The 27,566-nt window shown below is 33.7% G+C and overlaps 1 protein-coding gene across 4 annotated transcripts in view; it reads left to right on the top strand.

The window, feature by feature from the left end:
* FNBP1L (formin binding protein 1 like) overlaps positions 1-27,566 on the top strand; it is a 110,915-nt gene that overhangs the window by 73,006 nt on the left and 10,343 nt on the right. For 2 of the 4 annotated variants that reach the window (XM_046004582.1, XM_046004573.1), the window contains exons 5-12: positions 415-477; positions 6,655-6,759; positions 10,813-10,941; positions 12,742-12,888; positions 15,165-15,368; positions 24,198-24,307; positions 26,583-26,715; positions 27,083-27,177. In XM_046004582.1, coding sequence (XP_045860538.1) covers positions 415-477; positions 6,655-6,759; positions 10,813-10,941; positions 12,742-12,888; positions 15,165-15,368; positions 24,198-24,307; positions 26,583-26,715; positions 27,083-27,177 — 986 coding nt within the window. Of the gene's footprint in view, positions 1-414; positions 478-6,654; positions 6,760-10,812; positions 10,942-12,741; positions 12,889-15,164; positions 15,369-16,772; positions 16,932-21,703; positions 21,719-24,197; positions 24,308-26,582; positions 26,716-27,082; positions 27,178-27,566 lie in introns of all 4 variants that reach the window. The other 2 variants (XM_046004600.1, XM_046004591.1) reach the window with 2 other exon arrangements.

Raw genomic sequence — 27,566 nt, 5'->3', positions numbered from 1 at the left:
TGAAACGCACCTACACTCACTTACTTCTGTATTTCCTGTGGCTGCTTTTGTATTACATCAGGAAGGTTGAATATTTGTAACCAAGATCACATGGCTTGCAAAAACTCAAGATATTTATCTGACCCTTTATAGAAAACATTTGTCAACCTCTATTCAAAACAAGTCATGTCTTTGTCTAGAGATTATATCTGTCTTACAGGATATACTTAAAGTATTCAGATAATACTTATTAAGTGCATTTTAGAGAGTTTTGCCTTACTAATAGTCTTTTCCTAGGTCTTGATAGAGTTATATAATTAGTACCTCAAAAAAATAAAGTGAAAAGTAAAGGTTTTGGGGAGTTTTTAGAATTTTAGTATTCAAATGTAATTTTTTGTTTGATTTGGTTTTTTTTTTTTGGGTTATGATCTTCAGCATCTTCAAGAGGGACGGAAAGCTCAACAGTACCTTGACATGTGCTGGAAACAGATGGATAATGTAGGTTATAATGTTTTCATGCTTATAATTTTGTAGACTACTTAGCTCCCAATTCTCCTATGCTTCACATCTTTTGAGTTTAATATTTCTTGATGTATTTATTCTATTTGCCATTGGTGCAAAGAATGTGAAATCATTTTGTCATTTTTTTTTCTATATGGCTTTATATTGTACCAATCCTGTAATCTTCAGATAACTTCAGATAACTTTAAAAGTTTAGGAATATACTTTTTGATTTTGCAATAGTTACTATAAAATATTGAGAAGAGGGTTGGGGTAGCGGGAGTATTAATAGTGATGTATCTCAGAAGACCATATGACAGAGACTTAGAAGACCTAGAATCTAGTTCTGTCTTTTGATTTCTCTTGATTTCATCTTCAGCATATGAAAAATGAAGACAGTGGACTCGATTATATGAATGTTTCTTCCAGTTCAGTGATTCTGTAATAATGTAAATTTTTCCTAGTACTGGGCTCCTGGTCATAGACCATCAAATTTTAGGAAAGAAAATACTTGGTAGTATTTATAGGTAAAATTATAAAAGTATAATAATTATTTATTATAAAAACTTTCCAAAGGTGGGGGCTCCTGGGTGACTAAATTGGTCGAATGGCTGACTCTTATTTTCAACTCAGGTTGTGGTCTTGGGGTCCTGGAATCCAGCTTAGCAGAGAGCCTGCTTGAGAATTTCTGTCCTTCTCTCTTTGCCCCTCCCCGTGCTCACTCACTCACTCACGTGCGCTCTCTCTCTCAAAAAAAAAAAACAAAAAACAAAAAACAAAAACCCCAGACTTCCAAAGGTGCTTGCTAGTGTGCTTTCTCTTAAATGTTCTGGCATGCAGTCATTTGAAAAACAAGATGTCTATAAGGAACATTGTTGTCTGCTTTCCTTAAAATTTTCTACCACATTATGTTCTATAGAATAAGACTAATATTCTTTCTGGGGGCACTTGCATGACTCAGTAGAGCGTCTGACTTTTGGTTTTTGCTCGGATCAAGAGTTTCAGCTGTGTTGGGCTCCCTGCTGAATGCCCAGTCTGCTTCAGATTCTCCTCCTCTCTCCCTCTCCTCCTTTGCCCCTCCCTACTCTCACAGGCTCTCTTTCTTAATACATAAAATCTTAAATATATTCTTTCTGAACTCTCAGGTTAGCAAGCAGCTCTTTACTCTTTTACTTGCATATTTTTTATTATGGACACTGTTCCTTGAAAATTATGCCAAAGGGAGTTTTTCCCATGTTAAATTAATTTAGTTTGGGAAAAGGACTTTTAGATTTGAGATTTTTAAAAAACCTCATGTATATACGTGTTTTTGGCCTTTTTTTTCTTTTTTTTAAATCACATATTCAGAGCTTGAAATCACATATTCTTTTTTTTTTTTTAAAGATTTTATTTATTTATTTGACAGACAGAGATCACAAGTAGGCAGAGAGGCAGGCAGAGAGAGAAGAGGAGGAAGCAGGCTCCCCGCTGAGCAGAGAGCCTGATGCAGGGCTCAATCCCAGGACCCTGGGATCATGACCTGAGCCGAAGGCAGAGGCTTTAACCCACTGAGCCACCCAGGTGCCCCAAAATCACATATTCTAAGAGTAAAGTTCTGCTATATAAATGTCATTGATATATGATTCTAGGCACTAGTGCTAATTGAGAATTCTTTGTCCCTTTCATTTTTGTTTTCATTTTTATTCTAATTGGTTTTAACAAGACTTTTAGGGAGTGTTTACATTTATTAAATTTTAAATTACCTTACCTAGCATTCTTAGTATCTGCCACTTAATGAGTGTGTATGTATATGTGTTTTCATTTACACATAATAACAGACTCCTACACTCATGAGTCATTGGTCCCTTTAAAAACTTGTGTTGGCACAAATTATTCCTGTTAATATGTGCTGACTTGCCTTTAGAACAGTTGGCAGTTACTAAGCATAAGTTAGAGGGGTCATAAGAAAGAAGCATTGAAAAAAAATGTGAGAATGATTTCCTTAAGGCATTAACAATACCATTAAAGGTGTGTTCAGCTCAACTTATGTTTATTGAAGGTATCGTTGATGTGTACTGAGTCATGGTAAAAAAGTGAACAGTGGGGAAAAAAAGAATAAGTGACATAGTCCTTGTTTTTGTCTAACCTGCAGTCTAGTGAGGGAGACAGACAAATATAATTTTTGTGGAATATGTAGAAATATGTGCAGGATCCCATTTCTTAGTTCTGTATCTTCCTGTTTAATCAAGGAAATGAATTTGCAAAGTTCCTAACATTTTTGAAATAATTGAGAGGAGATAAAGAAGTGGAAGAGACAGGCTGAGTTAGTGACAGAGTATTGAAAGTTGAGGAAAATATTAAAAAGACAGTTATTAACCTTGGGATAATGAAGATAGGCCACACCAGCATTTAAGATGAGGGCAGAAGAGAGTAGCCTGCAAAGAAGATTTTGAAGGGATGATGAGAGATTACCAAGATAGAAGTATCAAAGATGCCAGGTCTGTTAGGCAGCTCAGGTAACAAAGCGTGCAGATTTATTAAGAATAGAGCTCAGAAATGGAGCAGTTTCAGTGTTGGTCAGTAGTTCAGTGATATCACTAAAGCTGCTTCTGCTTTCTCTGTCCACTTTTTATGTCTTGACTATGTTGGCTTTTTTCCTCAGGCTTGTCTCCTTATGGTCAACAGCCAGTTTAAGCTGCCAGGCACCACATCCTCTCAAGCTGCATGCGGAAGCAGGAAAAAGAGAGCATTTCTCTCCTAACTTCCTTTTTATTATGGAGGGAAAACTTTCAGAAAATCCCCAGCAGACTTCCTAATGGGTACCTTTGACAGGATTAGATTACTTGACCATGCTCCAGCTGTGGGGAGGCTGGTAAAGCAAGTATCAGCTATTTTCAGGCTTTACCCTGGGAGGAGGGGCTCTTTTAAGAAGGGGTGGGGGAATAGAAGTGGCTGCTGATTAGTCTGGCATGTAAAGGATGAAGGAAGGGGAGTCTTTTCTGGAGTGTATTCCTATATTGTATAATGATATCTTTCAGGGAAGGAGAATTTTTAATATGACTGTATTAGTATTTCTAATATTGTACTAGTGATTCTTTTGCTGTTGCCCTGAAATTAATAGTTTCTTTTTCACAAATAATAAGATGCCTAATATAAAAGTACTTTTGTATATAGTAGCTTCACATTGAAACAAAATTAGTAGCCTGTAGCTACTCAGTTTGAAAACAGTCTGAATTGAGTTTCAGAGAAGTAAATATGAAAATTTATTTTTAATGTGGAAATTTCCTTTTTTTTTTTTAAGATTTTATTTATTTATTTGACAGACAGAGATCACAGGTAAGCAGAGAGGCAGGCAGAGAGAGAGGAAGGAAAGCAGACTCCCCGCAGAGCAGAGAGCCCGATGTGGGGCTCGATCCCAGGACCCTGGGATCATGACCTGAGCCAAAGGCAGAGCCACCCAGGCGCCCCTGGAAATTTACTCTTAATAGGAAAGTGACATTCTGAATATTATGTGCATTCAGATATATTTATGTGCTTTGAATAAATTGTACATGTCTCATTTGGTATTTTTATACTAATCAAAATGGTACATTTAAAGAATTATAAAATTTTCTGAGCACATTTATTTGATGTTAATTGTATAGGTGTGTCTGATTCTAGCTATATGACAATCTGAGCTAACTCAGAAACCTCTTGGCTACAAATACTTTGATATAATAGCTAAAATATTTTTTATTGTATTTTAAGTTCTTAGAACTAAGAGAAAGGGAAATCTATTACTAACTGCTAGAAAAAGGGTAAACTAGAGGCTAGAGCAGTAGGTGTATGAGCTGATACAGTGGCATTTGAAGAATAAAGGCAGAGGTATTGGAGTGTGGTGGTCTTTGGACCTTGGTAAGGGTTTACGTTTTAATATATAGGGACAGAGATGATGTTTTAGCTCTATATGTTGTAGAGAGTTGGAACTGATAAACCTGTGTAAAATTTTGAACCTTCAAAGGAAGGTGAAAGATGACTGAAAGATGGACTGTAAGAACTCTGCCCACTGGTCAAAGGAGACAGCAGAGAAATTTGTCTCTGTCTGGAGGTCAAAGGAGGAGAGGTGTCTTGTGAAAAATTTAGACTTTGACCTTGTAGTTATGAGGTTCAGAACCCAGATTTTGCCCCGTGTATAGTTTTGTAATCCCCAAGAAAAGAAATTGACATCTAACTTGTTTTAATGAGATTGTTAGCTACATAGAAAATGTTGACATCCTCTGCTTTCTTCTGAGTGATTCTCAGAATACAGTAGCAAGGAATATGTTTTTCCAGGTAAGAAATTGAGGAGTCTCCTCTGTGGAATCTTAACTAGTTTGAGAGGAAAGACTTATAGATAACAGTAGTAGGGTTTCTCCAAGGAAACCCCTGGCCATGTTACCCTAGAGGAAGAGACAATAATCCACAAGCCCCACCTGCAGAAAACTTTCATTTAGCTTTTAAAATAAGAACAGAGAGGCAGGGATCCTCAGACATTTAGAGAAAACAACTAATGTAAATAATAAAGATCAAAACTTCGGCAGGGGGGGGTGCAGCTTTGAAGAAACAATAACTGTGAAAGGAAATAGAAAATAGCAAAAACAATCAAAACATTTGAAACACTATTAATATTCTGAAACGGAATAGAGAAGATACTATATCTATGAAATAGGAATAAGATTCTGTCAAAGAAGGAACACACACACAAAGAAGAACTTTAGGATAGCAGAAATGAAAAACACATTAGAAAAAAATAAAATTGAAATCTCTCAAAGTAGAGCAGAATGATAAAAATTGCAAATACAAGTAGAGGGTTCATCCTATAGGTTCATTTTCAAGGTAATAAGCATTCTATAAAAGAGAAAACACTGAAAATGGACAGACAAAAATAATTCAAGAAAATTTTCCCGGAACGGAAAGACACAAGTTTCCAGATTGAAAGGATTTTCTAGGTGCGCAGCACAGTGGACTCAGAGTAAGACATATCTTCATGAAATTTCAGAACCGTTAGGAGAGAGAAGATGCTTACCAGCCTCCATAGTGGAAAACAAACATGTTTTATGCAGAGGATCAGGAATCAGAATGGGATCAGGAAGCCAGAAGATAGTGGATTAGTTAGTACTTCTACATTGCTGAAGGAAGACAATTTCTGACAGCATCATACCCAGCCAAATTTTATCAATTGAAAATGATGTTAAAGGTGTTTTTGGCCACGGAGATGTGAAAATTACCTCCTGCAGATCTTTTAGGAAGCTATTGCTGAATGTATTCTAGCAAAATAAGGAACCAGGAAAGGGGAAGGTGTGGAATTGGGAAATATGAATTTAAAATCAAAAGGGAAGGTGAAAGGAATCGGCAATAATGGTGAAGGGAATTTTTAAGGAAGCAGCTATGCAGTAGGTCTAGTTTGGCTAAGTAGTCCAAATTTCAGTAGATCAAAGCCTTTGGAAGAGATTTCATTAAGAAAATAAAATGGATAGAATTCTGAATATGTTTGAATTAACTGAGGAGAGATTTTTTAAAGAACTGTGCACACTAGGGTGGAATTAGAAAAAAATATGTTGAAAACTAAGTAAAGATAAAAAATGAAGTCCAGGAGTAAAAAAAAAAAAAGGAAGTATGCCAGAAAGGAAATATGGTGCATATCACACAGCTCTGTTGTGAAAAGCTTTTACAAAGTCATAGTCATTTGAATTAAGTGAAAATTTTAAAGGCTTGGTTCCGGGCTAACGGTATTCCTGGGAAGAAACAATTTGAAGCCACTTTGGAGGGAGGACATTTCCACATTCCACCACAAAAAATGAAAAACACCAAAACCAACCAGCTAAACAAACCTACAAAACCAAACACAAAATACCAAACAAACCAAAAAAGTCCTTCTGAGGGTGAGCTTATAATAAAAAAATTATAAAATACACGTGATTTTTTTCTTATTGGCAAATGATGAAGTATATTATAAATATTAACTCGTCATGCCTGTGATTTTTTTTTCCTTCGCAGTCTATAATGTCTGATATTTAAGTCATATGGATTGATTATAATGCTAACATTTCTTTCCTAATTTAGAAAAATTTTGTTTTTAGTATATAATTCTATACAATATACAGTTGCAGCATTTTAAATTTATTTTTTAATGAGATAATTCTGTATCTCAGTGTGATATTTTAATTTTTTAAACAGAGTAAAAAGAAATTTGAAAGAGAATGTAGAGAGGCGGAAAAGGCACAACAGAGTTATGAAAGATTGGATAATGATACTAATGCAACCAAGGCAGATGTTGAAAAGGTAAGAAATAATCCAAACTGACTTTGATATCAAAATATCATCATTTACATATGGAAAATAGTTACAGTGTTTGTATTGGTAGTTTTCCCAAGAGAAAAATTATGTATAAATCTAAAATATACAAATATTTGTGTACTTCCATATCACAAGTTAGTCTGAGAAAGTAGTTAATATGTGTTACTTTATTTTATTGTAATGTCTTAACTGCATTCAGGATGCATAAGAAAGAAATGGTTGCTATTGAGAATGAGTTTCTATCCTATTCCAAAACAATAGAAAGTCTAAGGTAAGGGATGCCTGGGTGGCTCATTTGGTTAACCGACTGCCTTCAGTTCAGGTCACAACTGGGCTCGTGTCCCGTGTTGGGCTTGCTCCTCAGCAGGGAGCCTGATTCTCCCTCTGAGTGCTCTGCCTGCCACTCCCCCTGCTTGTGCTCACGCTCTCTGACAAACATATTTAAAAAAAAAAAAAAAAAAAAGTCTAAGGTAAGTTGATGGGATGTGCAAATGGGAGTTGGGTAGTGTGGTTCCCCAACTTGACACAAGGCAAAACAAGATCAAAGTGTCAGAAGTATGTGATGTTAGCTGTTTATGTGTGTGTGTGTGTGTGTGTTTGTTTCATTCATTCATTTTGGGAAACTGAACTCTCTTGTCACTAACTGACCTGGGTCAGATGTTCTGTAACATTAACTAATTGTACGATCAGCCCTGTAACTTATGCTGCTTAGGTTTTCCTTCTCTCCTGCTACGTGCTCTTTATCTTAGAACCTTTGACATAGTGATGGAACTGAAATGTTGGGATTTTGAACCTTACTCCACATTTTTGTATATACAAAGGCCCACTATTTGTATATTTTCAATTTAGGATTTTATAATTCTCTATAAGATTAGAACAAGAAAAAAGTAAGGAAGGGAGTAGTGATTTATTTTCTGCATTCCATTTTTTTTTACCACTTTAAAGCTATAAAATTATATAAAATCCAGATTTTACAATTACCTTAAAGGCCTTCTAGTATAACTTGTGAGGCTTTTATTTTTTCTACCTGGCTTTTGTTTCTGTTTTTGTTTTTAGATTTTATTTATTTATTTGATAGATCACAAACAGGTAGAGAGGCAGGCATAGAGAGAGGGGGAAGGAGGCTCCTTGCAGAGCAGAGAGCCCCACTAGGGGCTTGATCCCAGGACCATGAGATCATGACCTGAGCCGAAGGCAGAGGCTTAACCCACTGAGCCACCCAGGTGCCCCTTCTACTTGATTTTTAATGACTTTAAACCTCTAATGATATTAAGTTCCATCTTGTTGGAAATACACAGCCTTAAGACAGTTCTCCCCACCTGCCCCCCGCCAACGTTAGCATTTCCTTATATTGATCCCACTCATTACTCTGTTTAAATTTCTTTGAGATACTAGAAACATATTAAATCTGTATTTTCCTCCTAATAGCTCTTTAGATATTTGTAGCAGATTTTCTACCCTTAGATAAACCATTGTGTTTCTTTTATTCTATGTAGGAAATATTTTCAAGTTAACTATTTTCCTTTGGATACCTGTTAATTTGTTAATATCCCACATAAATTATGTTATGTCTGATTGGATGTAGTAATACAGGTATGGTCTTACTGGTCCTGAGTTTGATTGCCTCTCTTGTTTGAATACCAAATTTATGTTAATTATGGCCTAAATGTATATTGACCACTTGTTTGGATGGACTCCCATTGAGTATATGGTTAACCCACTGTTTTTTCCTATGTGGTGTGGTATGAGAACATGTTTTAGAACTTGTACTGTTGGTATTTTAAATGTATATGTACATCTGTATTAGTTATTAGACTCAACTCTGCTGTGAAGATTTTTGGATCCTGATTTTGATCATCCATATATTCATTTCCTTCCCAGCATCATGTCATGCACATAATGTGTTAACCATTATTTGATAAAAATGTGGACCACAATGGTTGGAAACAGCACTGTTTAATACATGGAATTCATCCTTTCTTGTTGTCACTGGTTCCTTAAGAACTCCTTTGACTAAACATTGTTTGAATACATAGTTTATGTAGTAGACAAGTTAAGGAACTCTTTAACTGGACTTTCATTTAACTTATTTTTTCATTTTGTCTATAAACATATCTTTAGTGACTAATTAGGTATTTTGAAATCCAGATATAACATGTTTAATAGTTTGACCTAACTTAAGAATTTTCATGTTCATAATTTCCTTTTTCATGTTCATTTGTTTGCAGTTCCCTTACTTATTAGAAATTTAGAGAACTTTGAGGATTTGCTTTAAGAACTGTGGAGTAGAGGAATTCTATTGTAAGTGACCAGGGAGGGAAGGAATCATAGTTTCAATTGAGCAACTATTGATAAAAGTTGAAAAAAGGGGCGCCTGGGTGGCTCAGTGGGTTAAGCCTCTGCCTTCGGCTCAGGTCATGATCTCAAGGTCCTGGGATCGAGCCCCACATCGGGCTCTCTGTTCGGCGGGGAGCCTGCTTCTCCCTCTCTCTCTGCCTACCTGTGGTCTCTCTCTCACTTTGTCAAATAAATAAATTATCTTTAAAAAAAATTTTTTTTTTAAAAAGTGAAGAGGGAGCAAGCTAGTTACTGATTTTCCTAAAGCAATAATACAGTGTGAGTTTACCATAACACTCCTGAACTGTACACTTAGAAATGACTAAGGTGGTCAGTTTTATGTTACATGTATTGTGTATTTTACCACAATTAAAAATTTAAAGGATTTTTAATGCAATATTAAAAAATAAAAGAGAGAAGGCAATTAGTATGAAGCCCACCGTATGCCAGAGGAAGCTTCAGTTGGTATTAGCTTTTTAGTGTTATGCTCCCACATACCTTGCTGGAACCTTTGCCCCATGCTTTGGCAATCACAGCTAGTGACTTTAGAACAGAAATGGTTTCTCCTGATGGAACCATTATGAGTAGGGAATAATTTGGAATACTGTATTCATCATAGTTTGTGGGAGCAGGGAGAAAGGGGGAAGAAATAAATGAATGTGTACTTAAGGTCTCATATTGGAACTTCAAATGTATTTTTCTGTGGAAATACTTTGGGCTTGGCGTTTAGTTTCCGTAGTACTTAAGTATTGTAATCTTCAAGTACACTGTGGATTAAATGCATTTTTGTGGGCTAATTTGGTGTCTTGGCTAGCATGTATTTCCATAGGTCAGTTTGTTTCTGAATTCCGAATAATTTATGGACCTACTATTAGAAGGCTAGAGACTCCATTTGCAGAAAATGGAATTAAAGTAATGAAGTTTATTCACAATGTGTTTTACTGTTTCCAAAATACTGTAGTATAACATGATTTATTCCTTGAAACACTGAAAAATTGAGTTGAATTCCTACTTAGTTTTTTCTTACTACTTTAGAACAGTTGAGAAATTTATTTAGATTCCCTTTCATAAATCTGGAATTAATGATTTTATGTTAAGTTTGTATTCTAACATTCTTATCAATATAGATGATGCTAACCTGACTCATTCAAAAAACACTTCTATAAGAGCTTCTATAAGAACTGTATTCCAAATAAGCATTCCTTAAAGTACCTCTGGTTTTTTATAGAGATGGAAATTGTTGTCAAGTATTACTTTATCCAAAATTAACATTTTTATCATTATTTGATTCCACTGTGGTTCTAGTTGGATATAAGTGAATTATGTTTGAAGGCATATTTCACTACTGACTTTAACTGTCTAAAATATTTCTGTACTGTTTTTCCCTTCTGCTTAAGAGCATCCTGTTTTAAGTCAGGCCATAATGTTGTCATTTATTTAATTTTTAAAAATGTGGATTTGGTAAGGAGAAACTTCATTTGAACAGATTATTGCAAGAGGGAGAACTCTTTTGCAATAAGAGAAAGGGAATGTTGCAAAGGATAGTGCTCTGGCCAGAAGATCTGCAAGCATCTCTTTAAATTTTAAATGATATTAATAATTAGAAAAAGTCTGGTTTTGTTATAATTTTTAGAAAAGCAAATTAAGTATGATTTTTTTCATTATTTTTGTTGGTAATGATTTGGACCAATTTGTCTCTAGGCCAAACAGCAGTTGAATCTGCGTACACATATGGCTGATGAAAATAAAAATGAATATGCGGCACAGTTACAGAACTTCAATGGAGAACAACACAAACATTTCTACGTAGTGATTCCTCAGATTTACAAGGTAAAGTTTAAATGTATGAAATTAATGTAGTTTTAGAGTTGGAAGAGCTATTCTTCAAATGTGAAACTTAAATTTCAGGAATAAGCCAGAATGTTTCTATATTTATTAGTCATCAGGATTAGTGATACGAACTTCCTTTATGATTATAGATTTGAAAAGTAAATTTTTCCTAACTTTGAAATCACAAATTTTCCTATAGATTTATTATTAGTGTAATAAACAGTCTTCTAAAATGACATTTTCCAGATAAAGTTTAATACCATATCACTGAGCATTAGGACATAGGGGAGAATTCATTGGAATTGTACATTGTAATCTGCTTGACAAGAATTGGGATGTAGCTTTTTGACACTATACCAGAATCACTGGCATTATTCCATGTGGCTGAAATAAATCTAATGAAATGGATTTGCTATCCCAGTTTTTGCCTGCTTGTCTTCCTAGCTGCCAGATCATAAATGTAATTCAGGCCGTTAAGTTTGCTTACAAATTCCACCCATTATCATTTGATGATAAACAGTTGCCACACAGCCTGAGATAAAAACCCAGAATTTCTATGAGGGCTAAGTTATGTTACTGCTGATTACCGAAAGATGAAAATTTAGAGAAGAGGGATTAAGTGAAATGGTGTTGAAGTGATGTGGGAGAGCAGAGCTTATATGGAAAGAGTTGTCAGCCCAAATATATTTTCTTTTTCTTTCTAACCAAATTATCAGTACAAAGGGAGCATAGTTAGAGGTAGTGGGCTAGAGTGGATCTCATATTCCAGTCATTTAATCCAGAGTATCTACCCTGCCAATCCTCTCTCTGGGTGCTTTTCTAGGCTCTTCAGCTAAGCCTTCATGTTCTGGGAAGACCATAACTTGGAGATCAATCACTTTCTGTGTTTTGGGCTGATCCTTTTATTTGGACCTTACTATGGAGCAGTCTTGCCATTTTGTAATGCTAGGAGCAGTTCCTTTTGTGAAAATGTGGGTGTCAAAATAAACCCACAGGCTTCAGGAAGTAATTAGCGAGGAAAAACTGGTATGAAGGCTATGTGAGTTTGGGGATTTGAGCAGTGTAGCTGCTTTCTAGGAGAAAGAAGGGCTTTGTAGCACTGGCAGATTTTAAATGTCAGAAATGCCATTAATTTATTGGCTTCACTTGCCACAGCATAATTCTTAGTGTCATGTGCCAGTGAATTTTTGAACTGTGGGGATTCCACTGTATATACCATTTTCACCATATGGCTTCCTGTTTTTCATCTTGTGTCCCCAATCCTTTGAGGTCACTCTGAGCAGTAGACTTACTGGTAGGTTGAGTACCTGTTGGTATTCAGTCAACTCTGAATCCTTAGTCCAGCCAGAACTTATGGAAGTAGTCTGAACTAACTAAAGGGCTTAGAAGTCTCGGATTTATATATGTTATAGGTCAGTTGCTTAAAAAGGGTTGGGGGGAAGAGCATCAGAATTCTCTTTTCAAGTGCAACTTTCCCTGGACACATACACAACTGCTCTGACTGAAGAATGAAAGGTGGAGGTGGTAAGAGGTAGGGAGCTGGTAGCCTGTTAGTGGGTGCCTTTAGAATACTTGAAAACCAGTGTCACCTGGTTTTAAGATGTGCTAAAAGGCTGGATATTTTTTTTTCTTCTGTTACAGAACAGGTCTCAAGTTTTAAGTATTTTAAGTTTGTAGCACTGAAAAAGTATTAACAACAATGTAACTATTACTGTAGAATCCTTAATTTGGAGGTGGGTTTTATTTCAGCGTGAAAAGAAAATTCAGTATTCCCTTTTTTAAAAAATTTCTGATTATTAGCAACTACAAGAAATGGATGAACGAAGGACTATTAAACTCAGTGAGTGTTACAGAGGATTTGCAGACTCAGAACGCAAAGTTATTCCTATCATTTCAAAATGTTTGGAAGGAATGATTCTCGCCGCAAAATCAGTTGATGAAAGAAGAGTAAGTGCTATATAATTATATTTGAATAAGTGTATCTAGTTTAGGTATGCAGCTGGAGATGGTGAAATGAATTAGGAAAGGGGCAAAGTAATTGATGAGTACCTGATTCTAAATTATATTCTGTAGATGTCTGGCAGTAGATTGGACTCCTTTGGGTTTAAAAACCATTCTAAACACTAAAATTCTAGTTGTTCTGAAAGGAAAGAGTTCTAATCCTTCTCCTCCCCTCACTAAATCTACTCTAAGAGTGTAATGTAACCTGTGAACTGTAGGTTACAAACTGTATTATATTCTTACTCTAGTGAAAGTTAAGAGAAAGAAATAGATCTGGAGTTATTATAGGAATTGCTTTTAATATAAGAGTTGGCACCTGAAGCATGGGTAGTGTATGAAGTAATGGCCCATGGGAAAAAGGGCGGAGGGCTTTAATAAGTAGAAGGAACAGCATAGCCCTGCTCCCCTTGAGGAATTATATCCAGTCACATTCTATCTTGATTAAGGTCTAGCAAGACTCTTGTACCTGGTCATTTCTCAGTAAATGTTGGTGGAATGACCAGAAAGGATGGTTGGCAGAAATTGAGATTATGAGGAAAGAGTAAGAGAAGAGAATCAGTGTTTGGGGGGTACCAAATATGTACCACGTATTTTAGTCTTCATAGCAAATTGGTATGTTAATTAGCGTCCTTCCTGTAACACGTAGAATTCTAATTTAAATTTTAAAAATAAAAGGATTCTTTTTTAAAAAAAAAAAAAAAAGCCTGGGTGGCTCAGAGGTTAAAGCCTCTGCCTTCGGCTCAGTCATGATCTCAGGGTCCTGGGATCGAGCCCCGCATCGGGCTTTCTGCTCAGCGGGGAGCCTGCTTCCTCCTCTCTCTCTGCCTGCTTGTGATCTCTCTGTCTGTCAAATAAATAAATAAAATCTTTTTAAAAAATAAAAGGATTTTTGGGTCACCTGGGTGGCTCAGTGGGTTAAGCCTCTGCCTTTGGCTCAGGTTATGATCTCGGGGTCCTGGGATTGAGCCCTGCATCATTCTGTATGCTCAGTAGGGAGCCTGCTCCCCCCGCCCCCCCCCCTTATGATCTCTCTCTCTTTCTCTGTCAAATAAATAAATAATCTTTTAAAAATTAAAAATAAAAGGATTTTGGGGGTGCCTGGGTGGGTCAGTTGGTTAAGTGTCAGACTCTTGGTTTCGTTTCAGGGCTCAGGTCATGAGATTGGGGTCCTGGGATCAAGCCCCATGGGGGTTCCCTCAGCCACCCCTCACCCCGGTGCTCAGTGGGGAGTCTGCTTGGAGATGCTTCCTTTGCCCCTCCCCCCCACTTGCCTGCCCCCCCCCCCAAATAAATTAATAAATTAAAAAAAAGAATTTTTGGGTTCTTTATTTGGGAATTCAGAGATTACGTTTACATTTCAGTATGGCTGGATACAAGAACACAAATATAGTTAAGTCCCTTCTCTTTTCTCATATTGGTAGGGGTAGCATTAATGACAAAACTGAAGTGTGGCTTATGGATAACATTTGACTAAATGACAGGTAAAATGCACAATTAACAGAAATAGGCCGCAAAAGAGAAGTGGTTAGGGGCCCGGTCTGGAGGAGTTCATAGAGATAAAGTATTCGGCTTGAAAATAACGAGCTTAAGGTGTCAGTAGAATGTTGGGATCCTGGTAGGTTTGTCCAAAGACGATATATAGTAGTTATGTGAGTTTTAAAGTTTTAGGGAAATTATACTAAACTTTGTATTTTTAAAGTTGCTTTTTGTATTTATTACTGTTTGTGAGATCTTTCTCTGTTGCTCAGTTAACATGTATGTCTTTAAGATACTTTGTTTATCCTTTCCCATTTGGATGAATGAAAGCCTTTCTACTTGTCTCTTCCTCTCTTTTGCAGTTAGATGCCCTATTCCTTTGAAACTTCTTAGAATTTCTACTTTAGTAGAACCTCTTCCTGTATTCCTTCTGTCAGATCTTCCTTATCAACTAACTTGTCCTCAGATGAATTTCAGTGGGTTGAAGTTATAAAATAAAAACATTCATGAATATTACAAATTTATAAAGAATTAACTTGATTATAAATTAGTATTTTTATTGGGATTAAAATACTTAAGGTTTATTACTAATCTACAGGAACAAATTATTCACTTTAAACCTTTAATGATAACTATAGAATTCTTCCCTTTAAATTTTTATTTATTGTTTTCTTGAATAAAGTTTTGAAAGCTAATGGTATTAAAGATAAATGAAATGGTTTTAAAAACATGTTTCATATCTGTAGGATTCTCAAATGGTAGTAGACTCCTTCAAGTCTGGATTTGAACCTCCAGGAGACTTTCCATTTGAAGATTACAGTCAGCATATTTATAGAACCATTTCTGATGGGACTATCAGTGCATCCAAACAAGAAAGTGGGAAGATGGATGCCAAAACCACAGTAGGAAAGGCCAAGGGCAAGTTGTGGCTCTTTGGAAAGAAGCCGAAGGTAAAAGTCATAAAATTCTCCTATGCTAATAATTTTATTTTAGTGTGTCATTTAAATCAATGTAGGTGTTGATTGGATAATGGCTTACTATTAATAGAGAATAAGCATTTTTATTTGAATGATTCAGTTAACTTTTTACTTATTAGAAACAGATTTGTATCTAAATAGTAAAAATTATTTCTGGATTTAACATTTGAACACCACTTGATAAGTAAAAATATTAAATAGTTGTTAATATCTCATGAATTATATGCTTTTGAAATTCCACTTGTTTATAGTTTCAATCAGAATTTCTAAGGAGTCTTTATGATCTAACTGTAAGACCACTAAAATTGCAGTTTCTCTATTAGAATGAATGGGTGACCATAGCAAAAATAAATGTCACATTAGGTTTTATAGATTATACTAATAAAGTTATTTTTATCATCCAGGTAAATATTTAATGGAAAGGGCTCAATGTTTGTGGTTATTGGAAGTTTAAAAAATCTCTAGTTTACTAAGAGATCCTCACTCTTAACTTCTTGTTGGAATCCATTTTTTGGTGTGTTGTATATGTTAGATAAGTCTAGCTCAACAGATGAGCAAATGGAATAGATGAGTGCTTAATATTACCAATTTAGTGTTTATAACAGTGTCTGTCTAGTTTGAGAATAGATATGTACTTTTAATTTGATATGCTCTTCTAAAGTACACATGATTGTAATTCATTTTTCTGCTCTTGACGTAAGAATGTGCATAAATATAACTCAAATTATAATATACCTATAAATACCTTTAGAAATGCACTTAGAATTAATTCAGTCATTATTCATGCTTTTAATAATATTTTGCAGGTGAGAAGTTGAGAGGTGAGACTTTTTTAAAAAGTCAAATCAAAGTAGATGGAGCTAAGAAAAATAAGGACTACTGCTTTTTTTTTTAATGAGGTATAATGAGGACGAAATAGAAACAGGTTGAGAGAAAAACCACAAATGCAATGAAATTTGCCTATTTGTGATAATAGTTGCAATTTTAATAAACATTACCTATTTAGATAACTTTACCTGTAGCTGCCACCTTTATCTCTGACAAGTACAGGTTAAGTATAACCAATTAGGTAGTGCTAATATTGTAGAAATCAGAAGAGAATTTTTTCATGTAGGTCATATTGCTCTAACATTATAATTTGTGTACTCTATTTTTAATGTCAGCTTGTAAAAAGTGATCAAATGAAATGGTACATTTTTTAAAGTAAATTTGACTTTTTAAAATGACAGTTTTGGCAAAACTATGTTAATTCTCTTATTTTTATAGAAAACTTTGAGATTTATTTTGTGAAAAGTATGTTGCCAAAAATAGAATTTTCATTTAGGAAAAAACTATGCACATTTGGCTTATTGATTCCTTTCTTTATTTCCATATTAGCCTCAGTCCCCACCCTTAACCCCTACTAGTTTATTCACATCCAGTACTCCTAATGGGTCCCAGTTTCTCACATTCTCCATTGAGCCCGTGCATTATTGTATGAATGAAATAAAAACAGGGAAGCCCAGAATTCCTTCTTTCAGAAGCCTCAAAAGAGGGGTAAGTTTAATAATGGGTTAAAATGCATGATGGCCTATTGTGTGTGTAGTGTGGCTTTTAATACTCTCCACCCTCATTATAAGGCTCTCTCCTGTAAATATGCAGTTTAAAAACACCACAGAATTAAGTATAGCTACCCTCAAGTTAAAAACAACTCCTCTTTATAACATTTGAAATGCTCAACCATAAAAGAATGGTATTATAAAGAGGGTGCTGGGTACAATCATATTAGCTATTTTTTTTGTTTATGTGAAATCATATGTCCACCATTGTCTTGTAATGTATTTACATTTTTAAGACTTTCAGTAATTTGTCACTGGAGTTACTCATGCAATAATTTGTCACTAATAATGACTTCTGCCAATTTATATTTTGTTGACAATTAAAAAATCACGTTTGATTTTAATTGCCCTACTTTTAGAAGTATAAAAACAGTTTCTAGTACTTAAAGAATTAAGGAAAGGCATGTTAAATATTAGGACTGTAGATCAAAGTAAGATAATACGTTAGTAAGTATTATATAAATTAAAAAGCCTATAAAATACTAGATGTTGAGTAATGTTTATGTGGAATTTGTGTTCTTGGATTAAACCAAAAGTACTTCTTACCAGAATTTTTCCTTGGGAAAAAAAAAAAATTTGGCCAGCCTTTGATGTTTACTTAAAACTGAAGATATTCTCTGTAAGTGAAAAATTTTAGAATAATAAAATGCAATATTAAACTATTTTCTATTTATTTTTTTATTTTATTTTTTTATTTTTAAAGGTTTTATTTATTTAACAGAGAGAGACTACAAGTAGGCAGAAAGTCAGGTAGAAGGGGAGGGGGAAGCAGGCTCCCCGCTGAGCAGAGAGCCTGATGTGGTACTCGATCCCAGGACCCTGAGACCATGACCTGAGCTGAAGGCAGAGGCTTAACCCACTGAGCCACCCAGGCACCCCTAAACTATTTTTTAGCAACAGCTGTTATACAACTGATAAATATTAGTGTTATTCCATTATGTCAGTGAAGCTAATTTCTCCTACTTATGTTTGATTTTAAGGTTGTGCTTATAATTTTCATAGCTTACAATTTAGATATATTTATGAAATTTGAGCATTTGTTTGGACATATGAAAAACATAGGTTTGAAAGCCCACAGGTGAGAACTCTGAGTCTATAAGACTCAGACTTATAAGCCATAAGAAATCTAATCATTAGTGGTGATAAACTATAGTTGGGCTCTTGTTTTTGCTGCCCACTCTCCCCGCACTGTCCTTTCTCCTCCCTTTCTCTCTGTCTTCCTTCTTTCTTTTTTGTGTTTTCGCTTTCCTCTCTGTCTAGCCTGTCTGGTTTTAATACATTTTATAGTCTTTTCTACAAATTCCTTTAGTTGAGTTTCTCTTCTGGCCACGTATAGAGCAAGATGTATTTGTTTAAGGCAAGATTACATTATTCTCTGCATTTTCATTAAAACAATATGACAAACTGAAGTGATTGTCAGTAATGCAGCAGATGTGTTCTAGTGTATGGTGTCCCTTTTTGGACTTCCTTTTTTCCTGTAATGTCATGAACATTTTTACATCTATCTTACCTAATTCTGTGTGTGAATGATACAGGTAATTAATGACTTTCTGAAAAGTCTCTAGGAATGAGTCTGTATTATACTTACAAGCAGTATAGGTACCTGTATTCATTTTTAAAAGTCCTTAACACTTCTTTGAAGGACTTTGAAGACATCATACTTGGGATTTCTGTTGATTGAGTTATGAGGGTAGAATTCCCATCTTTATTCTCTATGATGATTTAGACTTAATTAAATTCTGTTACATAAATCATGCAAAATTACTATTTATAGCTATAGCTTTCTACACACCAAGTCTATCAGACCCAGTTACAGTAATCTATACTCTATAGTTATAGAGATAGGAAATAAATATAGTTCTGTGAAAAAAAGTTTAAGAAGTTAAAACTGAGCTCTAGAGAAAGAAGTTTAAATATGTGACATCTTCATTCTTAAGGTAGAATTTTATAAGTTGTAGAACTTAAAAGTATCTGCTTAGCCGTTATTTGTCTTATTTACACTTACTGCTTTAATTTTACTGCTTTAGTACATTGTTCTGAGGGGCGCCAGTTCCAGGAGGCCAAAATCTTCCTCCTCTTATTATTTGTTTTCATACCAAGGGAAAAGCAACATGCAAGGTAGAAAATAGGCAGATAAATTGATTCTAGGGGATTAGAGGATAGAGCAGAAAACAAAATTTATTGAGAAATTTTTCATTTTGGTATTTGGTAGTTTATCAGATTCTATTTCAAAATTAACCTATAGAAATATTTTTCTGCCACTGAAGAATTTTCTCAATGTAGAAAAATCCAAAAAGAAGAGAAGCTTTAAAAAGCCAGATTTACATGTCAGTCCGTTAAGCTTACAAAGTAAGAAGGTTTCTTAAAGCTGAAGAGTTGTACTGTTCAAATCAGAAACTCTTGTTTTGAACTGTTTGCTACATTGTTTTTCCTAAATACCTACTTTTGGCTTTCCTAAAAAATTAGAATCTTTCTTTCTTTCTTTTTAAACCTAGTATGTGTAGTTCCTAATATTTTTAAGGGTATGAGAAATGTTATATTGGACTGATGTTTTTGACCAATAGACCTTTTCTGAGGGCTGGTGGTGTATAATTTCCTTCTGTGACATCAAGACCTAACCATTACTGGTTAGGTGCACCACTACTTTGGTGCACACATAAAATTAACTACTTCATATAGAAACAAATAATTTTTACTCTGTAACTATTTGAGATTTCTGTGTAATCCTTTTTTGGAGGGGAAGATTTATCTAGCAATAGTAAGTCCATGTTTTCTATCTAAATTATTCATGATCTGAAAAACCTGAAGTCATATTTGTAAGCTTTTATTTATTCAGAATACAGTTATCAGGATTTTCCTGTCTTTAAAGGAAATACATATAATAATTATAATAGCCTGATTTCCTTTTTATTTCCTTTGTGTATTTATTAAGGTTTGGGGTTATATGAAATTTTCTGGTTATAGGTACTTGATAATTGTTTATGAGAGTAAGAGGATGTTTATGCATTGAACATGAATTACTTAAAAATATTTTGATGTATTTCTAATATTTTTACAAAGAACTTATTTTTTGTATCCCCAAATCTAAGGTTATTGAACTATAATCTTCTAATTGATAAGAAACTAGATTTTAACTAAAAACTGAACATTTGATACTTCAGTTATAATCATCTTAATGTTTTATTTAAAACAATATAGAAACTGGAAAAATAATTTTTATTTCACTTAAATTTAGCTGGGGAAAATTATAACAGATAAATTCAAATACTTAACATATTTTGTTTCTTGTGCTCTGTATAATTTAGTATTGATAAAATTAAAGATTGTGAATATCTTTTTAAAATTTAACCCTTTTAATCTTTTTATCAGGAATTTTGTGATACCAAAATAAGTTATGGTTTTGTTCCCTGAAACTACTGACAGTCTAAAGAATGTTAAGCTTAATTTGGAAAGATAATGAATAATAAATGTCATCTTTCTTATCGTCATAACCATCAATATATATAGCTAATTCATTGGAGATAAGGGGTAGATATTTTTGTCAGTTATTTATTAATGTTCAGTTTTTTTTATGTGAAATTCTACCTGACATCCCCCACGTTTTCTAAAACATGATGATTTAGAAAATAGGGAAAAATAAATTTCAGAGGTTACGAACCAAACACATTGAATGTGAAGATTAACTTTTTAAAGCTATATTGCATATTATGGATCACAAGGGGTGCGTGTGTGTGTATGTGTGTGCGTGCGTTAGCGTGCACATGTGTGCACACGTGTTTACTGGGAATGCTTGATAGATGGCGATGCCAATTGCTAACCCACATACTGTTGCATATATATATGTGTGTGTGTGTGTGTGTGTACACACACACACTAGTGGTATATATACTGTATGAGAGCATTCTGGCTATGTCATTTCGTATTTTGAGAAATTATATCCAGTTTTCTAAAAATTGCCATTGTATTTTTAGTGTTGCTTATTGAACATATGGATTTCAGAATAAAATTTGAAAAATAGAAACTTGATCTTCAAAGCAACATTCACCCCATATAGTTGTGTCTATTAGGAAATACGTATGGGAAACTTGAGTCTGGGTGACTCAGTTACTATTTTGATAATATAATTTTCTTTAAAAACCTTAAAACTAAAGTAGAAATGTTACTCTTATCTACCCTTGACATATTTAAATTCAAAATTTTGAATTTTATTTGAACTAAATTTGGAATTTATTTGAAATTTATTTTGAACTATAAAAAATCCCGTGATGATATTTTGTTTGATGCATTGGGAAGAGCCTTTCTTTTTTTAGTACCTCATATAAGATTTCTTTTAAATGGCCAATAGTAGATCTTTATATTCAGCTCTTCAATATTAGTATTTTGAGAATAAAGAGCTATATAAGTGAATCTACTTATCTTTTAAAGAAGAAAATAAATGATTACTAGTCAAATGATTTCTATTTTGGGTTTTAGTTGCATTTAGAAAATATCTGCCCATTATCATCAGTGGTTTTTTTTTTTTTTTTGCAAGTAATTTACTTTCCCCAACATGTGCTTTAAAATTGTTTCTCTGGCATAATTGTTTGGATTGTGAAATGTTCATGATTTATTTTAATACTGTAAAAAAAAGTATAAGTTATTGCATCTTCTGTATTATGATTTCATATGAATAATTTACCATTTCTTTCTGTTTTCCATTGAACTATTCAGTGGTCGGTGAAGATGGTAAGCCTTATGTGCTGATCTATATACTGTGCCAACATTAAATAATTTCAAAACTTTTTTTTTAAATTCAAAATAAGTGGTAAGGTACAACCCCACATTTTCACCTTGTATGCGTCTTTTCTTTTTATAATTCATTCCATAGTCCAATATATGCCAGTATCTCTTGATGTCATAAAATTCAAAAATAATGTGATTAACTGTAATCAACCCATTACGTTCTTAAATGTTACTGAGTGGAGTCCTTGTCATGTTAACGGAGCATAAAATTATAGTTAATCATTACTTTTAAAGTTATGTGGTAGAACAAAAGTTCGTATTTACAGATGGAAAATTAAAAATAATTTTTCATAACATTTTTTAAAAAGATTGTATAAATTTTTATTTCTAGTTTATCTTAAGAATCATTAGATTTTCAAAACAGTAAGAAAGAAAATTTCTTACTAATTTCATTAGAGAGTCCGTGCTTTCTTCTTCTGTACTACTGAATGGGAATAAAAGCACACATAACCTAAATTGTGTGTGTGTGTGTGTGTGTGTGCAGTGTATGTGTGTGATGGTCCTTTATACATTTCAAACACATTAATGGAACTACATTGTGAAGACCTAACCCCCAAATCTTTGCTTGCATAGTTTCTTATTTTTGGAAAATAGACCACTCTCTTTCAGACCACCTAATTTCAGACTTGTAGTCTGTCCTTTTAGAAATTAATTCCCTTGTAGTAGGAAAAGTTGTAAAATGCCTCAGAGGTCTTTATATCTATAGGAAGTAGCATATTTAGTTATCATATTCTGTAAAAGAACTGTTTATAGTGTCAAAATGGGATATCAGAAATGCCTAAGTATCCACTGTTTAATAAATTTGAGAACAAGGTTTAATTCAGGGTAAGTAGAAATCTGGAAAGTTTACTTATAGGTAATTATGAGTTTATTTTAATACTACACAGAAACCACACTGAATTATACTTCTTCATTATTAAGTAGCTTTTCAGAATTTTTAAGAAATATTTTTACAAATATAAATTATGAAGTTTTATCTTTGGCACATAGGTTGAGTTTTCAAACCTATACCTGAAATTAGGTTAAATCTGACAGCTTACGTTAATAATTGACCACTAAATTTAAAGACACCTTCTTTAAGAAGTTCTGCCGTTCATTTAGTTAGGTCAGATTTAGTTGATTGACAGATTCTTATTTCTGCTACCTGGTAGATTAAAGAACAAAAATTACTCAGACAAGATACTCTGCCTTTTTAAAGGCAAGCTTGTTAAATATCCATAATGTATGGGCCACTTGGGGAAAATTCTGGAGATTCTGTTTATTAATTAAATGTTACCTTTGATCATGGCTCCATCCTAAAAGTGAGTTTTTTATAAGTCAAGGAAGTATTCTTACAGATGGTGAAATAAAGCTATTTAGCATATGTTATATACATAAGTGGCCTAAAGAGCAAGGATGCATTTCATTTCAACGATACTTGGAAAATTGAACTGGCATATTCCTAAAATCACCAAAAGAAAAATGTCGTCAGTTTTTGGAGTGTATAAAAACTTAAGATGTAAATATGCGTTTATAGTAAGTGGAATCAGTAGTTGCTAATATTGGCTCTGTTGTATAAGCTCTAATAAGACAAATAAGAGTGACCTGATTAACACTTAAGATGAGAAAGGCATAATTTGAATCAGAAGTTTACATCTAAATACTAGTACTTTTTCTTAAACGATAGTTTCTTGAATATTAAAACATTAAAAATTTTTCAAACATCAAGCATCTTTCCTAAAGAAGGATCCCATCTTTTTTTGGATTATAACTTCCTTCAGGAATAACTGAGGGATGTTACTAGGTTGTACAAAAGGATAATGAATATCTCCTTATTAGAATAATTTCTTATATTTCACACACGGGATAGTTCTGCCTTTTGTTTTTTAATAATCAGGTATGTTTTGGTTCTAAAGAGTGGCGTAATAAATGTAATTATTGAAAGATTATTCAATATCAAAATATATTTCACCAATTAGATTATCTTCATGAGGTAAGTTGCTTATTCCTATAAACTTTTCGTATTTGCAGTCAACATTTGCAATATTTGATTTGGCAATGTCATGTTATCTATAAAACAATAATTTGTATAGGTGAGAAATGTTACATGTTTCCATTTTGTTGTTGTTGCCGTAAGAAGGCTCATATGTATTTATTTTAACCGCCAAGACCTGAAAATAATCTGATAGTGGTCGTTACCAATTTTCTTCATCTGGTTACATTTTTACCTATTCTATTTTATGACTTTATAAACTGACTGGAATTAGAGCTCTTTTCAATACAGTTGTTTTAATTAACGTACGTATCTGTTACGATTTCTTAAAAAGAGTTGTTTGGGGGGGCTAATTTGAAATTAAACTTAAAATTGATATGTATTTTTATTTTGTAGTGAGTATATTTTTTAAAAAAATGTCCTGAAGATGTCTTTTATAATGATTTTCAGGGCCCAGCACTAGAAGATTTCAGTCATCTGCCACCAGAACAGAGACGTAAAAAGCTGCAGCAGCGCATCGATGAACTTAACCGAGAACTACAAAAAGAATCAGATCAAAAGTATTTTCCATTAAGTCTTTTCTACCATATTATTCTTTAAGAGGTTGACTCTGCGTAATGTGTTTAAATGTGATGTATAAAAGGTTTAAAAATCATATATCCTAATTGAAATACCTTTTGAGGGAAAAGTAGACTACTAAACTTTGAAAAATTTTATGGTTGCCATGTCACAGGTAATAATGAAATGTTAGTTTCTTAGGTTGCAGCTTACCTCTTAGATGCCAGTAGTCGATATTTGTGCTTCCCTAATATTGCAAAATAGTTTGAGGATTCATTATCAAAATAGTTTCACCAGCACTAACCATCTCTTACACTTTGATACATTTCATTTTGCTTCAATATATACATTGAGTTCATTCAAAACTTAAAGCTATAATTATTTTGTTTGCAGCAAATGTGTTGGCAGCAATTTACTTACAGTTTCAGATTCATGGATTCGAAGCTGTAATTTTTTTTCAATTTTATATAAAGTTTCCTTTAGTTCTGTTTTGTTTTCATGAACAGATAGTTACGATGAATAAAGGGTTTTTAAGTGAATTGGTGCCTTACTTTCTGCTTTTATACTGGAGATAAAATTGGACCTTAAACTATAATATGAATGACTGAAGGTTTTTGGGTTGTTTTTGTATTTTTGCAGCTCAGGCAGTTTCATTCCAGATTTAGTGTTTTGTTTTTGTTTTTCTTGTTATTGAAGTATAGTTGACACACAGTGTCACTTCAGTTTCAGGTGTAGAAGTGATTAAAGTTTTGATCTTAAGAATTGTACATTGGATATGATAGTATACTTAATTGTAAATTAAATCTTGTAGTCAATTCTCATTATTTGTAGTAGTTATATTCTGTAAAGTCACTGAATAGTGAAGTACAGGTTTAAGTTCCATTTAGCCTTTGGTCACATTTTTATCAACTGATCAATTATAACTTTGTTTTGTTGTCTTTTTTTTTTTAAGATTTTATTTATTTGAGAAAGAATGAGTGGGTGGGGAGGGGCAGAAGAAGAGGGAGAGGCAAATCTCAAGCAGACTTCTGGCTGAAATCAGGAGTCAGATGCTTAACCCCCTGGGCCACCCTGCTGCCCAGATTATAACCCTGTTTTATATGTGTTTCTTTTTGAAGATACGTAATTTAATACATACTGTTCATTCATTAACTTGAACTCAGGCCCAATAGCACTGTAACTCATGCATTAAAAAGCCTATCTAGCCACATGTATGTTCTTGATAAGGCACCTCACAGCCTTCTTGCACTTAGAAGCACTAGATAATGCTTCACCACACTTAAGGGCTCATTTTAAAAAGAAAAATGAACAAAGAGCACACAATTAAAAAAGCATGGCACTAGATGGACAACAAAAAGGATACTTGTTCAGGTTGTCTAGAACTTAGGAAAGAAGGAAGACTGGAGATTTGAGTATCCTCTGAAGATAGTAAGAGTCAATTATATCTCAATAAAACTAGAAAAAAAACAAGAGCTCATTTTCAAAAATGAATGTAGGATGAGGTGAGAAGAAACGTTTGTCATTTTATGTAACATACATTTAAAGTTTGAACAGAAGTAGAGAAGAATTCTTGCCAGGGAGGGAGATGCAATAGTAGAGGTGAGAAGGGAAAAGAAAATGGAACCTCCAGGAAATCAAGGTGGAAAAGATTATTAGAGTGTTAGTCAATAATGTCAGATGTTAGAGGGAGTCACAGAGTGCTGATTGAGGTATAACTGGCAGTGATATGATTAGAGAAATGAAGAAGAGATGAATGAACTAGGAGAGGGACAGGTGAAAGATGGCTGCCAATTCCTATTTCTAGCATAGTTGAGTGGGAGGACAAAGATGCTGTAATATAAGATGAGGCACACTGAGGAATGTATGACTGCATGGGGATATAATGAATTTGATTTCGGAAGTGAATTTAAGAATATTGAGGAAATATTTTTCCAGGCCTTAATTTAAGCTATACATGTACAAAGACATATATATGTACATACACACACAATATACATATATACAGTATGTATTTATAGTATGTATAAAATCTTATAAATGAGAAATTAGAAATCTATTTTTTTATTCCAAATATTTGAAAAGACGGTATCCTTAAATTGCTAACTCTGTATACATTATCATCTTTATGCAGGTTTTCTTTAGCTGGTAATGTTTGACTAAATTTAAAGAGATAGGACTCTTAAGATTAGGCTATGTGAGAGTCACCAGAATCATTCCAGGTATGTTTACCTGGAAACATACGAAGTGAATATTCTGTGACTTTCTTCCCATTTCCAGAGAAGCACTCAACAAAATGAAAGATGTATATGAGAAAAATCCACAAATGGGGGATCCAGGGAGTTTGCAGCCTAAATTAGCAGAGACCATGAATAATATTGACCGCCTGCGAATGGAAATCCATAAGAATGAGGTAGGTTTGTTTTGCAGTTGTCTAAGGTAAAATCATTTTTATAAACTTCATTATGATAGGTTGGTTTTTGCTACAATTTCATCTTCAAATTTTTAATTTAGGATATATGGTCTAAAAGGAATCATTATAGTATATAGTCTTTAGAATAAGTTCCTCATTCAAGTTTTTCTTAATTAAAACTACGTAAAACTAAACCTGCTTTTCTTACTAGCTGTAAAGTTGGTCATTGATCAAACCAGAATAAAGGTTTCCCTTCTCTAAAAATTAGGTAATTATAAAAACTTAAAGTACATTTGAAATGTAGACTATCTTGGGAACTTTTAAAAATATTTATTGAGCTAAGTTTTACTTATTTTTTTTCCCTAAGGCTTGGCTCTCTGAAGTTGAAGGCAAAACAGGTGGGAGAGGAGACAGAAGACATAGCAGTGACATAAATCATCTTGTAACACAGGGACGAGAAAGGTCACTTTTTGCATTTTATGTGTATTTCTTCTTTTTCCTCAAAATTTTCTCACCTTTTTGTCCTAAAATTCATACAGTTCTTCCCTGATTTAACAGGTTTGGCTTTTAATAACATTAGTTTTATGAACTTAAATGACTTTCTGTTTCTTTACAGTAGCTACAGGTAATATATGAAATTTCCTATTACTGGTCTGTATTAGATTGTCATGCATCCAAAAACAGAGAGAGGAACAGAAAATTTGTGGAGCTACAGTCTGGAGGCATAGGCTCCTCTGACCTGGGAAGATTCCAAGGTTTAGGTGGAGTTGGGTGGCTTATGCCAAAGAAAAACTTAACTGTTAAATTGCTCAAAGTTTTGTGAAGGAAAAAAAAATCTGTATTGTTAGTTT

The sequence above is a fragment of the Meles meles genome, chromosome 1, assembly GCF_922984935.1.
Source record: "Meles meles chromosome 1, mMelMel3.1 paternal haplotype, whole genome shotgun sequence".
NCBI lineage: Eukaryota > Metazoa > Chordata > Mammalia > Carnivora > Mustelidae > Meles > Meles meles.
The sequence above is the reverse complement of the archived record's forward strand: the minus strand, read 5'-3'. Positions and strand labels throughout refer to the sequence as shown.